Source organism: Lynx canadensis, chromosome A2, assembly GCF_007474595.2.
Source record: "Lynx canadensis isolate LIC74 chromosome A2, mLynCan4.pri.v2, whole genome shotgun sequence".
Taxonomy (NCBI): domain Eukaryota; kingdom Metazoa; phylum Chordata; class Mammalia; order Carnivora; family Felidae; genus Lynx; species Lynx canadensis.
The window spans coordinates 87,755,375-87,769,079 of record NC_044304.2 but is presented as its reverse complement, the minus strand read 5'-3'; the positions used below and the strand labels follow the sequence as shown (position 1 = coordinate 87,769,079).

General features: G+C 32.9%; 1 protein-coding gene across 1 annotated transcript in view; it reads left to right on the top strand.

Annotated features, from left to right (window-relative positions):
• The window catches only part of SEMA3A (semaphorin 3A), a 211,958-nt gene that overhangs the window by 51,001 nt on the left and 147,252 nt on the right, over positions 1 to 13,705 (top strand). The window contains exons 2-3 of the mRNA XM_030307864.1: positions 1,830 to 1,987; positions 6,970 to 7,032. Of these exons, the coding sequence (XP_030163724.1) occupies positions 1,830 to 1,987; positions 6,970 to 7,032 (221 nt within the window). The remainder of the gene's footprint in view (positions 1 to 1,829; positions 1,988 to 6,969; positions 7,033 to 13,705) is intronic.

Here is a 13,705-nt window from a genome sequence, read left to right as displayed (position 1 = left end):
CAGTATTATACTGTTTTTTCATGAATTAATTAGAAAATCACATTTTAATAATTTTAACAATTCTTATAATTTTGTGTAGTAGATGGATGGATAGATAAATCCATAGAAAAAATATACATTCGATTTAATATTTAAAGACCTGGTAATGTGGAAAAGAAACCATGTGAGTTGTGGGTAGTGAGCTATTAATTATAGATTTCCTGACTTGAGGGGATGTTAATTCTGGTAGATAAGTCATTTACATATAGTTAATGTAACAGTGTGATACAAGTTATAGGAGTAATTTACAAAGAAATTATAAGAATTTCTTGGGGCTTGCACTTGAACTAGCTCTTATGGATGGATACTCTTTGTGGTGCCTGGGTGACTCATTTGGTTAAGTGTCTGCTTTCGGCTCAAGTCATGATCTCACAGATTGTGGGTTCAAGCCCCATGTTGGCCTCTGTGCTGACGGCTCAGAGAGTGGTGTCTGCTTCGCTGTGTCTCCCTCTCTCTCTGCCCCTCCCCTGCTTGTGCTCTATCAAAAATAGATAAACATTAAAAAAAAAAGAATGGATACCCTTGTCAAGGTGGTATATAGTTGTAGATGTCAAGAACAACGGCAGCAAAGGCTAAAAAGTGGACAACTGCAGATATATTTTCCTGCAGGATAGAGGACGTGAGGGAGGAGTACTGTGTTGGGGTGTAAACTCAGATAGTCTTTAATGCTAAATTAAGGAGTTTGAACTTTATCCCCCACTGAAATAATATTTTTGGTTATATGGAGAAGGCGGTAGGAGAAATATATACAGCAAGGAAACTTACCGTAAAGCTAATGTATGGGGGACAGGACTGGGATAGAGGAAGGGTCTATATTGCTGCTTTCTCTCCTTGGAAAACACATTCTGCATTTTGTGGGTGTTGATGAAAGGGTTCAACTATGTGTGCCCTGGACAAATCTGAATAATCGATTCAGTACACAGTTTTGGAGAATCTTCAGCGTTTCCATCCCATGGGAGGGGGTTGTGGTGGTATATGTACATAATTTTGACTGAGGCTGATACGTAAAAAAAACAAAAAACAAAAAACCTCTTTGTTGATTATCAACAATTGCCTTTGAAATGCAAAGGTGGACTTACAATTAATGTTTTTATTTGAAAATATTTCTTCACTTAGGTATAGGTCTAAAAGTCAGGATTTGCCCCTTAGCAAAAGCAAATAGCAGAATGATAATAAACTGAAAAATTGAAGTCAGATAGTAAAATTCATATAACTTACGTTTTTATGAAAACGTAACTTGGCTTCTGTATATATGTCAGTCACAAAATATTACAAAAGATTTAGATGGTCAAAAAGACGTGTAAAAATTCCTTAGTAAAAAGAAGCCTCAAACAACCTAGGAGGTTCAACAGTGTTTCCCTCATACTGCCTCTGCTCTGTTGGCCTGCTTTGCTTTTCCTTTTAGATAATGATTTGGAACAAATGAAACCATTTAAAAAAAACCTTTGTAAAATTAAAGACATTTTATATACAATACTGAGCATTTCATTTTATCATTACATGCACAGAGATTTCATTGGATCAGTTGTGCAGAGGAGGTATTTCTGTTCCTTTCTTCTGAAGAAGTATATGGTATTGTTATGAAATCAGCAAGCTAATGAATATGACTTCCATTTCCATGAAATGTAAACAAACAAACAAACAAAAATGGCTCCTGTATATTTCTTAGTACCATTAAGAACAACCACTGATTTGTAGCTACAGCAGGCCGTAGATTGCCATGTACCAATAGTCCATGCTCATGTAGGACCTCACATTAACACCCAATGTCTTGCTTTGTTACCTTGCAGAAATGTTGGAATCCAACAATGTGATCACTTTCAATGGCTTGGCCAACAGCTCCAGTTATCATACCTTCCTTTTGGATGAGGAACGGAGTAGGCTGTATGTTGGAGCGAAGGATCACATATTTTCATTCAACCTGGTTAATATCAAGGATTTTCAAAAGGTATCTTTATTCTAATGTATACACTGTAGTTTCTTTAAAACATCTCAAGCTATTTAACAGTGAATTCTCTAGCTATTTGATAGTGTTACAACTGAAAAAAAAACTGTTTAAATTAATAATTTTATTTTTTCAGATTCAAATAAAAATAATGCATTGATTTGATTATCACAAATCAATGGATGCAGTAAACCATAAAAATCATCAAGGACAAAACCATAGTCTGTTAAATGATCATTTTAAGAAATACTGACTTAAGCTTATCCTTCCATAGTTCTATCATTTTTCCTGTGTAAAACTAAACATCTGAACCATTATATTTATATATCATAATTGATGTCATTTACCGTGTGTGTGTATATGTATGTGTATGTATATATCGCTATATTGTCAGCAAATGCAGAGTTCATCAGTCATTTTACACATGCCTAATCTGGTGTGTCACCTGTTTTTGTAAATAATGGTTATTGGAACACAGACACTCCTACATTTACATATTGTCTATGTTTGCTTTCATTCAACAATGGCAGAATTGAATAGTTGTGATAGAGATCATCTGGCTCACAGAGCCTAAAATATTTACTATCTGGCCTTTCAAACAAAAAGTTTGCCAAACCCTCATCTAGAAGATCAGTTTTCAGTGTCAGATCTTTACAAATGTGGTCATTTAGACACTTGCAGTCTATCAGTTTTGTCCTTACTCTTTACCATGTTTTTGGCTTCTTTAATTAATAAGCTATACAGTTTGGAAAATAAACATGGATTGAAAAATCAGTGCAAATTATGCTACTGAGTCCATATGCTGCACTCAAAGTCAATTATTTTTTCATAGTCAGTATTTCCAGTCATAATTCTCTGAGGAACAAAAATCTTTTATGTAGCGGCTTTTGTAGGAGTACTAGTATAACATATTTTTTTAGAGTACATATACATCAGTTTTTATGTATGTTAATTTTCCTTCTTATAGGACTTTAGAGAGTGGTGTTTCCTAAACTTCTGATAAACTTTAACATATTGGACAATAAGTTTTGAAAAGTAATGAATTGTATTAAAAGCTTTTGTCCTGGTTGGAGAATATTGCTTTGAAGATCAAATGAAGATTAAATTCAAAGCTAATTCATATCTCTAATAGAGTATACCACTGGACCTAAGACTTTTACTTTCCTACTACCCAAACTCTGAAATTCTGACTGTACATAAAGATTTGATTCATTATGTGTATCATTCAAAACAGCAGCGATATACTTAGAGATTAATATACGGCATTTAAATGTCACCTTTGATATTTCTTTTTCTGATTTTTTCAATCTATTTGATTTCTAAGACTTCTCAGATGATTGCAGTATTCCTAAGGTTATCTGTTGTCTAAGAAAACTAGTTATCCGTTTGTTTTTCTGAAATAACAAAAATATTTACCTTGAAGTCTTTTCTAAAGGTCATAAAATAAGCAACTTTGTTTTGTTTAGTGAAAATAAGTCATCCTTTTGATATAATGAGTGAAAAATCTAAGTTTAAGAAATATTTGGTATTTTTTTTTTAATTTTTTTTTCAACGTTTATTTATTTTTGGGACAGAGAGAGACAGAGCATGAACGGGGGAGGGGCAGAGAGAGAGGGAGACACAGAATCGGAAACAGGCTCCAGGCTCTGAGCCATCAGCCCAGAGCCTGACGCGGGGCTCGAACTCACGGACCGCGAGATTGTGACCTGGCTGAAGTCGGACGCTTAACTGACTGCGTCACCCAGGCGCCCCAGAAATATTTGGTATTTTAATAGTAGGGATTATATAAGTTCAAGTTTTCAGTGTTCATAATAGTTTTATCATTTTGTAAAACTCATATATATATATAACATAAATATATATACATATATTTTTTATCCATAAACAATATATGAGTAACATCACACCTCAGAATATGTATTTAATGTATTTGGCATTTTTATCTGAATAATGAAATAATAAAGATTCTTAGTTTATATACTCAGTTTGTTCTAAAATTGAAAAGGCTTAATTATTGTATGAGACAACCTGCTGTTTTATAGATGAGGAAAATCCCAGAGCCATTTGTATGCCCTTGATATAATCACAGTATCTTCTACCAACTAGACTTACAATAAATAGATACTGAAGTAATGAATTAATTCAAGTTAGGTGACTTGCCCAGTTTCATAGTGTTGTTATAGCTCCTGCTCTTGCATTTAAAATCATTATTCTAATGGAAGACATATTTCTAAGTCTAAAACATTCATTCCAAACATATTATTTAATTATACCACACTGTCCATAGGAGTAAATCTAGTTTACTTAAGAATTCACATGCATTTGTCTATTAATGTTCTTTACAATCTCTGTATGATGTTATTTAGCATTTTCTGAAGCATCTACTCTTGTAATAAACTTTATAAAGATCACTATAGGATATCATAAATAATTCTTGAGGGACTTACAACATAATATTAAAGGTAAGATTATGAGCATAAAGGTATATATTAGGCCAATCCTTATTAGAGATAACACATTCTCAGATTTGGAAGAACTATGAAAAGATTCTAGACCTTCATAAAAGCATGCTGTTTCTTTAAGGCACAAATGCTTATTTATAAAATTATGAGTGAGAGGGGCTGTCATGAATAGAACTATAGAAGCATGAAGAAAGGAAAGTGTAATACACATCATGAAACACTTTGAATATGAGCATAAGAAATTTAGGCATTGTTAATTGAGACTTTTTGAACAAAGAAGACAAAAATATCTACAGGTAAACAAATATAACCAAATAGGAATTTTTCTTTATGGAAGAGGATACTGTTGGAAATGACAATTAAATATGTTTATATTTTTTATATAAAGTAAATATATATATTTATTTCACTGACTTATAGTTATGCCCATAAGTTGCTTTCCAGAATAGCATATTATATACCAAAATTTATTTTATTCATGCCAGATTTTTAAGCTGTACTTATTTATTTAACTCTGGGAACTCTAGAAAGTTGAGAGTACACACTTCTCTAAGTATGAGAGAATTGAGCATAAATGTTATCAACATTATTTTTTATCAACATTTGACATAAGAGAAAAATGACAAAATGAGACCCATGCTATCTCACCACCAGCAGTCAAGAGCTAGGAAAGTATGACAAAATGACTTGCCTTTTTCAGTTAAAAATCATGTTTTAATAATCTGTGAGTTTTGTGAAATGTAACTGGCAAGCTTAATGTGAAAGTCAGTAAATCTTAGCCCTATACTCTATATTATTTGTCGTGTTTTAAATGAAATTTATATTTTATCTACCGGTATAAACTTTAAATAAGAATAGATCGCTTGGGCTTTCCATAGCCACAGTGAAGACAGAGCTGTGGAATGTATGGAACAGACTACCCAGCACCCGCTCTAGTAATTCAGAAGTCAGGGTAATGTGAATTTTAAGGACGTGCATTTATTGTGCTTAGATTTTTTTTTTTATTATGAGATTACTTTGTAAGATCCTTGTGGAACAAATCAAATGACAGTTCTAATTTACATATACAGATAAACATGAAAAGAAAAGCACATGAAAAAGAATACATAAATTAAAAGCTTCAGATGGTAAAAATGAATGTATAACCAAAAATTTCTAGGGCTTTTATAATTGTGACACAAGCTGAAATGCATTTGTTATGCCATCATAGGTTATTTCGATATGTCCTAAATTCTTGCTTATGAATGTGTTATATTTTGTTTTTTGATTCCCTAGATTGAATATCATAGCCCTTGCACAAGTTTATGACCATTCATACTGAATTATCTAGGGGCTTGTTTATGACCGTTTATACTGAATTATCTTGAGGCTTGTTTATAACCATTTATACTGAATTATCTTGAGGCTTGTTTATGACCATTTATACTGAATTATCTTGAGGATCCCAAAAAAGATGATCAGTCATTTTGAGACTAACACAGACATGAATGAGTGACTGCACCATGTCTGGATTTTTTTTTTTTTTTTTTTACATATGACATTTTTTTTTCCTGCAATTAACTGTTACCAGATGAGAAAGATGAATTAAAGAAAAAAATTCAATTGTGTTGCCCCAATACAGATAGGACTCATTCGAATTGCCCTGAGGAACTGAACAATTTTATATTAAAATTTAGATAAGGATGTTTGTATTAATATTATAAAGAAAAATACATCCACCCTCCCCTAAACCACCAATAATATCTTATCTTGGCCTGCTTACCACTGTCATTGTAATTATACAGTATAGAAACCTTTGGAATTTAGCATAAATGTTGTCAAAGAATGAAGGGGAAATATTAGGGATGAAAACAATTGTTTTTCAATTAGTTTAAGTTTTTCCCACAGTGGCAAAGTTTTTAGAGCTATCTATTTGGAAATTCATTTCCTTCTTTATCTTCAGAAAGTATATAATGCTACTCTTACCTACTTACTGTGCTTCCCCCCACCAAAAAAAAAAAAAAAAAATCCTTTCTAAAATGAGGTTTTCTTAACCCTATCAATTGCTCATTCTAGAGTGTCATGCTGAAATTTGAATTAGGGAAAAGGACCCAGAGCACCTCATGTTTAAATTCAAAATGACTATTTTATAATAAAGACAGATTCTTTTAGAAAAATGTTAGACACTTTTTTATGTTTATTTCTATCTCCCCCTTCACGAGATTTTCACATCTTCTCAAAATGATCTTCCTCTCCCAACCTGACAGTTCTCTTCTCTGCACGCTGCTTAAATCTACTGACTACATAAATTCTGTGTTGCTCAACTTTCATAAACAGCAAAGTCTAATGGGTAGGCAGAGATTGAATGATTTACATTCATACCAATTAATAGATGCTACTGCAGAGTTTAAGCTGAAACCTTCCTACCACATAATGCTTTGTGGAACTTTCTTTAAGTTGCCCCACCTTAGTCTAACAGGCTATAATGTTGGATCACTTAGAGAACTTAATTGGCGTAAAATTATGTTTTTTCTCTGCCCTTAGATTGTATGGCCAGTATCTTTTACCAGAAGGGATGAATGCAAATGGGCTGGAAAAGATATCCTGGTAAGTATCAATCAACTAAATTATCTTAGTAATTACATAATTTATTATTCTGTCATCATTTTTGTTTAGTGTTGTATTAAGTAAACACTATACTTGTGAACCTAATCACTTTTTAGAAACAAAAAGTATTTAATTTTGGATAGTCGTATTTTTATATAAAGAAGTGGGTAAAGGTAAAACATGCCTAAAGATTTACATGTATACAAAAGATAATTAACAAAATGCAGTTTTGTAGCATATATACTTACATTCAGCAAGTCAACTTCTTTGTACAAATTTGTTTTCATATGTTAATTCTACTTGAATTCCTTTTGGGTGATACGAAATTTTTCTGCCTCTGAGTCATGATTAAATTATCCCTTCTTCCTTCTTTGCATTCCATTCTTTTTCTGTTTTCCTTTCCTTTCATCTTCCTTCCTTCCTTCCATCCATCCATCCATCCATCCATCCTTCCTCTGATTTCTTAAATATGGATTGAGTAATGACTAGGTAATAGGCATTGTCTTGACTAGGTAATAGGCATTGAACAAAAGAGGAATGGTAAGCAATCCAACAATGGTTTTACCTTTATCAAAAGGTACATTCATTTTTTTCTGAGGCAAACTTTGTTAGTAAAATCAAGTGGGTCACTGTTTTGAGGTATAGCCAAGTATTTGCACAGATCATAAAAGGCAGTTATAGTCATTTAAATCAATAAAGTAAAATGAATTTCAGGATTTAAAACATATCTAATTTAGGGGTGCCTGGGTGGCTCTGTTGGTTAAGTGTGCTACTTCGGCTCAGGTCATGATCTCACTGTTTGTGAGTTCGAGCCCTGTGTCAGGCTGTGTGCTGACAGCTCAGATTCTGTGTCTCCCTCTCTCTTTGCCCCTCCCCTGCTCCATTAATTTTTTTTTGAATTAAAAAAAAACAGATATAATGTATTTTATTTTGTGTCTTATTTTTGGATGTCTAAAAAACAAGAAAAATCCTATATATTTTGTATACATATTGGCATTTAAAAGAAATTTATCTTAGGTGCTTAAAGACACACATTAACCTGCTTGTGTGTGTGTGTGTGTGTGTGTGTATGTATATGTATATATATATATTTGTAGATGGATAGATATGTAGATATTTTCAGGAGACAACCTGATTGATTGGTAGCAGCTGCCCACAAGATGACGCATATGTTTAGAATGATGTAGAGGTGGAGTCTGAATTCATGGGGAAAGAATATCTCAATCTGGTAACAGTGTTGGCTACTGGTGAAGTAAGATAGATAAAAGAGGACAAAGCACAGGCTTTGACTAATTACATATTACCAAACATGGCAAATTCCATCCTTGAAAATTTCACTTTAAATATAGTGATGATAAGTTACATTGCACCTTCATAGTAAACATTTTTTTGGCTATGTAAAAGTGGACCACAAAAACGTTCTGTCAAGGGACGCCTGGGTGGCTCAGTAGGTTAAATGCCTGACTTTGGTTCAGGTTATGATCTCATCATTTGTGAATTTGAGCCCCACGTCGGTCTCTTTGCTGACAGCTCAGAGCCTGGAATCTGCTTCACATTCTGTGTCTCCCTGTCTCTCTGCCCCTCCCCTGCTCATGCTCTGTGTCTCTTTCTCAAAAATAAATGAACATTAAAAACAAAGTGTGTTCTGTCAAATATTAAACTGTCCCAAGTTGATACTTATGTTAGGACTATTGGAAAGGAGTAAAGAGGAAAAAACAATGGTGTAGGAGTCCAGAGAAGTCAGGAATATTATGTTGAAACCCCCAATGACTCATTAACTGTACTTATGCAAGTATTCTGATTTCTGGAGTGCTTTATTATTTTATCCATTAAATGAGGCATTACATATTTTACAATTGGGAGAAACAAGTTTAAGAGTTTTTGTGAAAATTATTTAAAAGAAGAAAATACTTCGTAAGTCTAAGGCAAAAAAAAAACCATAACTGAATACACAAAAAATTATTAACGTTAAAATGCCATGCTTACCATTAACAGATTATTTTGAAAGATCTCAATGTGATATTAACTAAGGATGGATAGAAGTAGAGATTTTACCAGTATGCACCTGTGACTTTTAAAAACAGACTCTTTCCATTTCTGTTGAAGTTTAGCAAGTGAAGACATGAATACGTATAATTATTGAGAATCTTTCCTGTGTCAAGTACTATGATGATTTAAATGCTATTTTGTAAATGTAATTTTAATGACAACTTTATGAGGTGGATATCACTACTTCCATTTTCTTGATCAGAAAATACAGTGATTCAGAATATTCATTCAAAGCCTTTTCATCCATAATTTTAGAACATTTTGAGTACTATGCTAGAAGTTGAGATCAGAATGTCTGTGCTTCTGATGAAGTTTTTGGTGTCATGTGGCATATATGGATTTGAATTGGCCTGTTAACACACAGAAACAGTAAAGGACTAATAAATACTTTACCTATTCTGGTCGCATCAAGGGTGTGGACGTAATAACAACCAGCTCACAGCATTCCTGTAAGACTCAATCACAAATGAAATTATTGCATAGGCTATAATGCATTGTACAAAATTTATATTAACTATTATTAGTGTTCCTGGTACATGTAATAGAGTTGCTTAGGCAATTTCTTAGCAAAAACCTCATTCATGAAATTAATTTGATCCTCTTTAAAGATCATGATCACTGTAGTGTTGCACTATTCTGAATTCAATTCAATTTTGAAATTAAAGATAATATGTACTTATCTGGCAAATTATCTGGATTTTATAATAAGCACTTATAAATAAGCACTATAGGCAAGTACTGAGTGTATTTGATATAGTGATTGAATCAGCTTACTCATTTACTAAGATAGCACATAATCTTTAGTGTTTGTGGTTTCCAATATTCACCTCACTGTATTTCCCTTATCTTTTATGGCTCTCCTCTCATCTGCCCTTCCCTCCTCTTCTTCCTTCCCTCCCCTCCCACTTTGGTATAAGTACTAAACACCAAGGGATTCTGGTGTTAACACAGATGCAGTTAGTTCAGCAGGTGCAATAAAGTCATGATCTGCATAGTGCCATAAGGGTAACCCTAATTATGACCTCAGAGGTTTCCTCTCTAAGAAAGGCAACTTTATTTTATTTTCCAGGCTTATTGAAAATGCTGTGGTTTTCATAGAACTAAATTGAAAGGAACTAAGACATATAGAGTTTGCTAAGTCGGATACAAGGTATTAATTGCACGTGATCATTTCATAGCACTTTGTAATAAACATTCTGAAGACTTATAAGTCATACTCCATAAATTATGGTAGAGATAGGTAATTATGTGTGCATCGAGATATTTAAATTTTTGAAGGTTTAATGATATGGTAATATTAGCCATACTTTTAATCTTTTTAAAAGTCAACTAATTAATGTAACATGATAAAGTGTTTGTGTTTTGGTTATTCCTTTATCTTCTGTTAAATTATAGCAGTTCAATTCCAGCATATTTTGTTTTCTCTTTCTTAGCACTTGTTTGATAAAATAAAAATGTAACAGTTTTCATATATTTTGGTTAAAAATGTATTTTTCCTCTAGCTGTCAACAACAATATATTCAAATAGGAAAATAGATTTCTTACTATTTTTCTGGTAACCCATCTTATTCCTTTAATAATGCTTTTCATTGACCTATTATTCAAAATATATTTTGTGCATTTCAAATGCATTTTATTAAAATTTCTTTTCAGATAACCTCATTTATGTAACTTAATTTACATATATATTTCATTTAAATAAAATATGTGCCATTTATTCATTATTTTTGAACTTTAATATGTAAATGCATTTTTCCATTTCTTCCCTAATACATGATTTTAGAAAAATAGCAATTAGTAGGCTTCCTGGATTTTTAACATTTTTCCCTGATAAACATAAAAAAATAGCTTTGGTATTTTTACCAATAATTTCTTAATCGCTTAGCAAGAAATACTAAGAGTAAAGAGTTTTTAAGAATTTACATCCAGTACCTGATTTTTGAAGTGACATGGATGGTTTGATAGAAATTCTGCACTGTATCTTGAGTAAATAATAGTCAGCTGTGACATATGGACAATAATTCCTTTCAAAGAATTCTTGTGATGCTGAAAGCCACAGGAATGAGGCTTAGTAGTTTTTGCAGCCATTGGGACTCCACGATAGAATTGTAACCAAAATAGGAACTGACCTGAACATTTATAGAAAAGTAAACTAATGACCTGCTTGAATGCTCTCCATGGTTTCTAGGATCTGAGTTTACTGTTTCCCTCTGGTTTTAGTGTTTTCTTAAGAAGTCCTCTAGAAATAAAGCTCCTTTAAACAAACCTTCCTGGAGGAAGTGCTGTCTTCTCAGTATTTGATTTAGATGTAAGAGTACGATAGGAAAAGTAAGGCAAAGGCACTGACTGATACATATTATATATCATATATATATGTATATTATGATATATAATATATATTTCAGATATATATACCTTGAAAGTGGGTCATTCTTAATTCTGGTTACGATGGTTAAGACAACACAGCCACCGGGGTAGTCAGGATATGCCACTAGATTGAACATTCATAGTTCCTGTACATCCATAGTTCCTGAACCTACATAGTTCACTGAGTGTAGCATCATACAGAAAATTGAACCCTTTCCCATCCTGCCAGGCAGCTGAAAAGATACACACCATCGTTTCTCATGGCTCAGTTTTGTATCAAACACATATGTTAAATCAGCAGCTGGAATTCAAGCCAGCTATCCACAAAGATGGACTTTGTGGTAAAGTAGGAATCTGCATCCTGAGAGACATTTATATTTCCTTTCTTTCTACATATATGTGTAGATCAAGGGAGAAAGAGAATATGAATGGGTCTTAGACTGCTGGTAATGACATTTCTGACAACAACATTACTCTAAATTTATTTTTGTTTTCCTTTTGTGGAAGTGAATATACTGACTATATTCCTAATATGCTTTCTTAGTGTAGCAGGCTCTATCTACACTTTTATGTTGTTGGGGCATTTCTATATTAGGGGAGTGAAATGCTCATGAACTTTTCCATTGTTGTAACTTGAGAGTTGTAATTTGAAAAAAAAACACATAGAATATTATTGGACAGAGTCCCTGAATAAGAAGATAAATGCAATCCAGATATCTCTATTCTGACTGCTATTATTCACCTTTACTTTCATTTTTGATATTTTTCCTGGTGCTTAAAATCCACTTTGTTATTCACAATAACATTTCTATTGAGGGATTAACTTCCTTGACCCTGTTTTGCAAATGAAAACTGAATACATGCTAAGCTGGTAAAAGAATCTGTTTCGAATCAATAGCTCTCTGTATCTTCTTTGTTTATCCTACTAAACCATCTCTCTTTGCACTAAGTTTCAATAAAACCAAATGGCAACCGTATGACTGTTAGAAATATTTTGAACATCATTGGAAATCAAAATTTCAACCATCTGAGATGAACAAAAAAAAGCAGATTCTCATAACATTGCTATTGTTGGAAACATTTCAAAGCGTATTGTCATGCACCTGAATTTTGGGACATTTTTGCAATTCTTGAGGGATTTATTTTTATATTTTTGTCCTTAGTTGTTATTCATTTTTAATGCTATGATGTATTATAACATGTCTATCAAATTTATCATGGCTCAAATTACAGGGCTTTAGCAACACTATTTTTTGCCAAGTGAATGCAATGGAGAATTTGAAGCCACACATGAATCTAAAATGCACATTAGTCATTGAAATTCATTTGCTTTTCTAGAGTGAATTTCATTTTTTAAGGATACATATGACCTTTTTTTAAAGGTCAAAGTTGGCATCAACTTTAATTTTTTAAAAATTTTCTTCTAAGGAATTCAAGGCATTTTATTTTATTTTTTAAATGGATGGTTGAATTACCTCCTAATTCTACAGAAATCATAAGGCTTCATTAAATCTCAAAACCTTGATGTATAATCATTGGGAGATATTTTTTCATGGGTCTTTCATATAATTCTGCATATCTGATGAATAGAGGCCCTGCCATTTTACAGAAAATTTTAAAGGATATTTGAAGGATATTTGTATAGGGAAGAGACTTGGAACATAGTGTCTCCCTCTTAAACAAAAGGCTGGTTTGCAAGCCTTGAGCAGTTAGAGGTAGTGTCTCCCTCAGGGCACAGGGCAGGTGTGCTTACCATCCAGTACAATAAACTAACATCTCCCTCAATATATAATGGCAAGCATGCTTGTGACTATAATAAAATATTCAGGTTCCCTTAACCCAAGGCTTCTCTGCTATAATGCAACTCAGTGCACGTACAGGTTGTCACCAGATCCTCTTCATACTGTGCACTAGGAATTGGAGCTTGGGGAACCAGCATGAGAATGCTGGTACAATGACTATTATTTTTGTGGGCAATAATGTCCTTTGTCTCTGATTCAAGAGCCACGTATATTCTGCCAGCATGAATGAAACTGTATTTGAATAACTGTTATCTTCTAAGTTAGAAAAAAAATCATAGACCCTTTACAATTCTTGACAATATTGGTTATAATTTTCTGCAGGCATTTTAGATGATGAAAGACTATGTTCACTGTGTTCATTTTTTTTTAAGTTTATGTATTTTTACGGAGAGAGAAAGAGACAGAGCATGAGTGGGGGAGGGGCAGAGAGAGAGGGAGACACAGTATCTGAAACA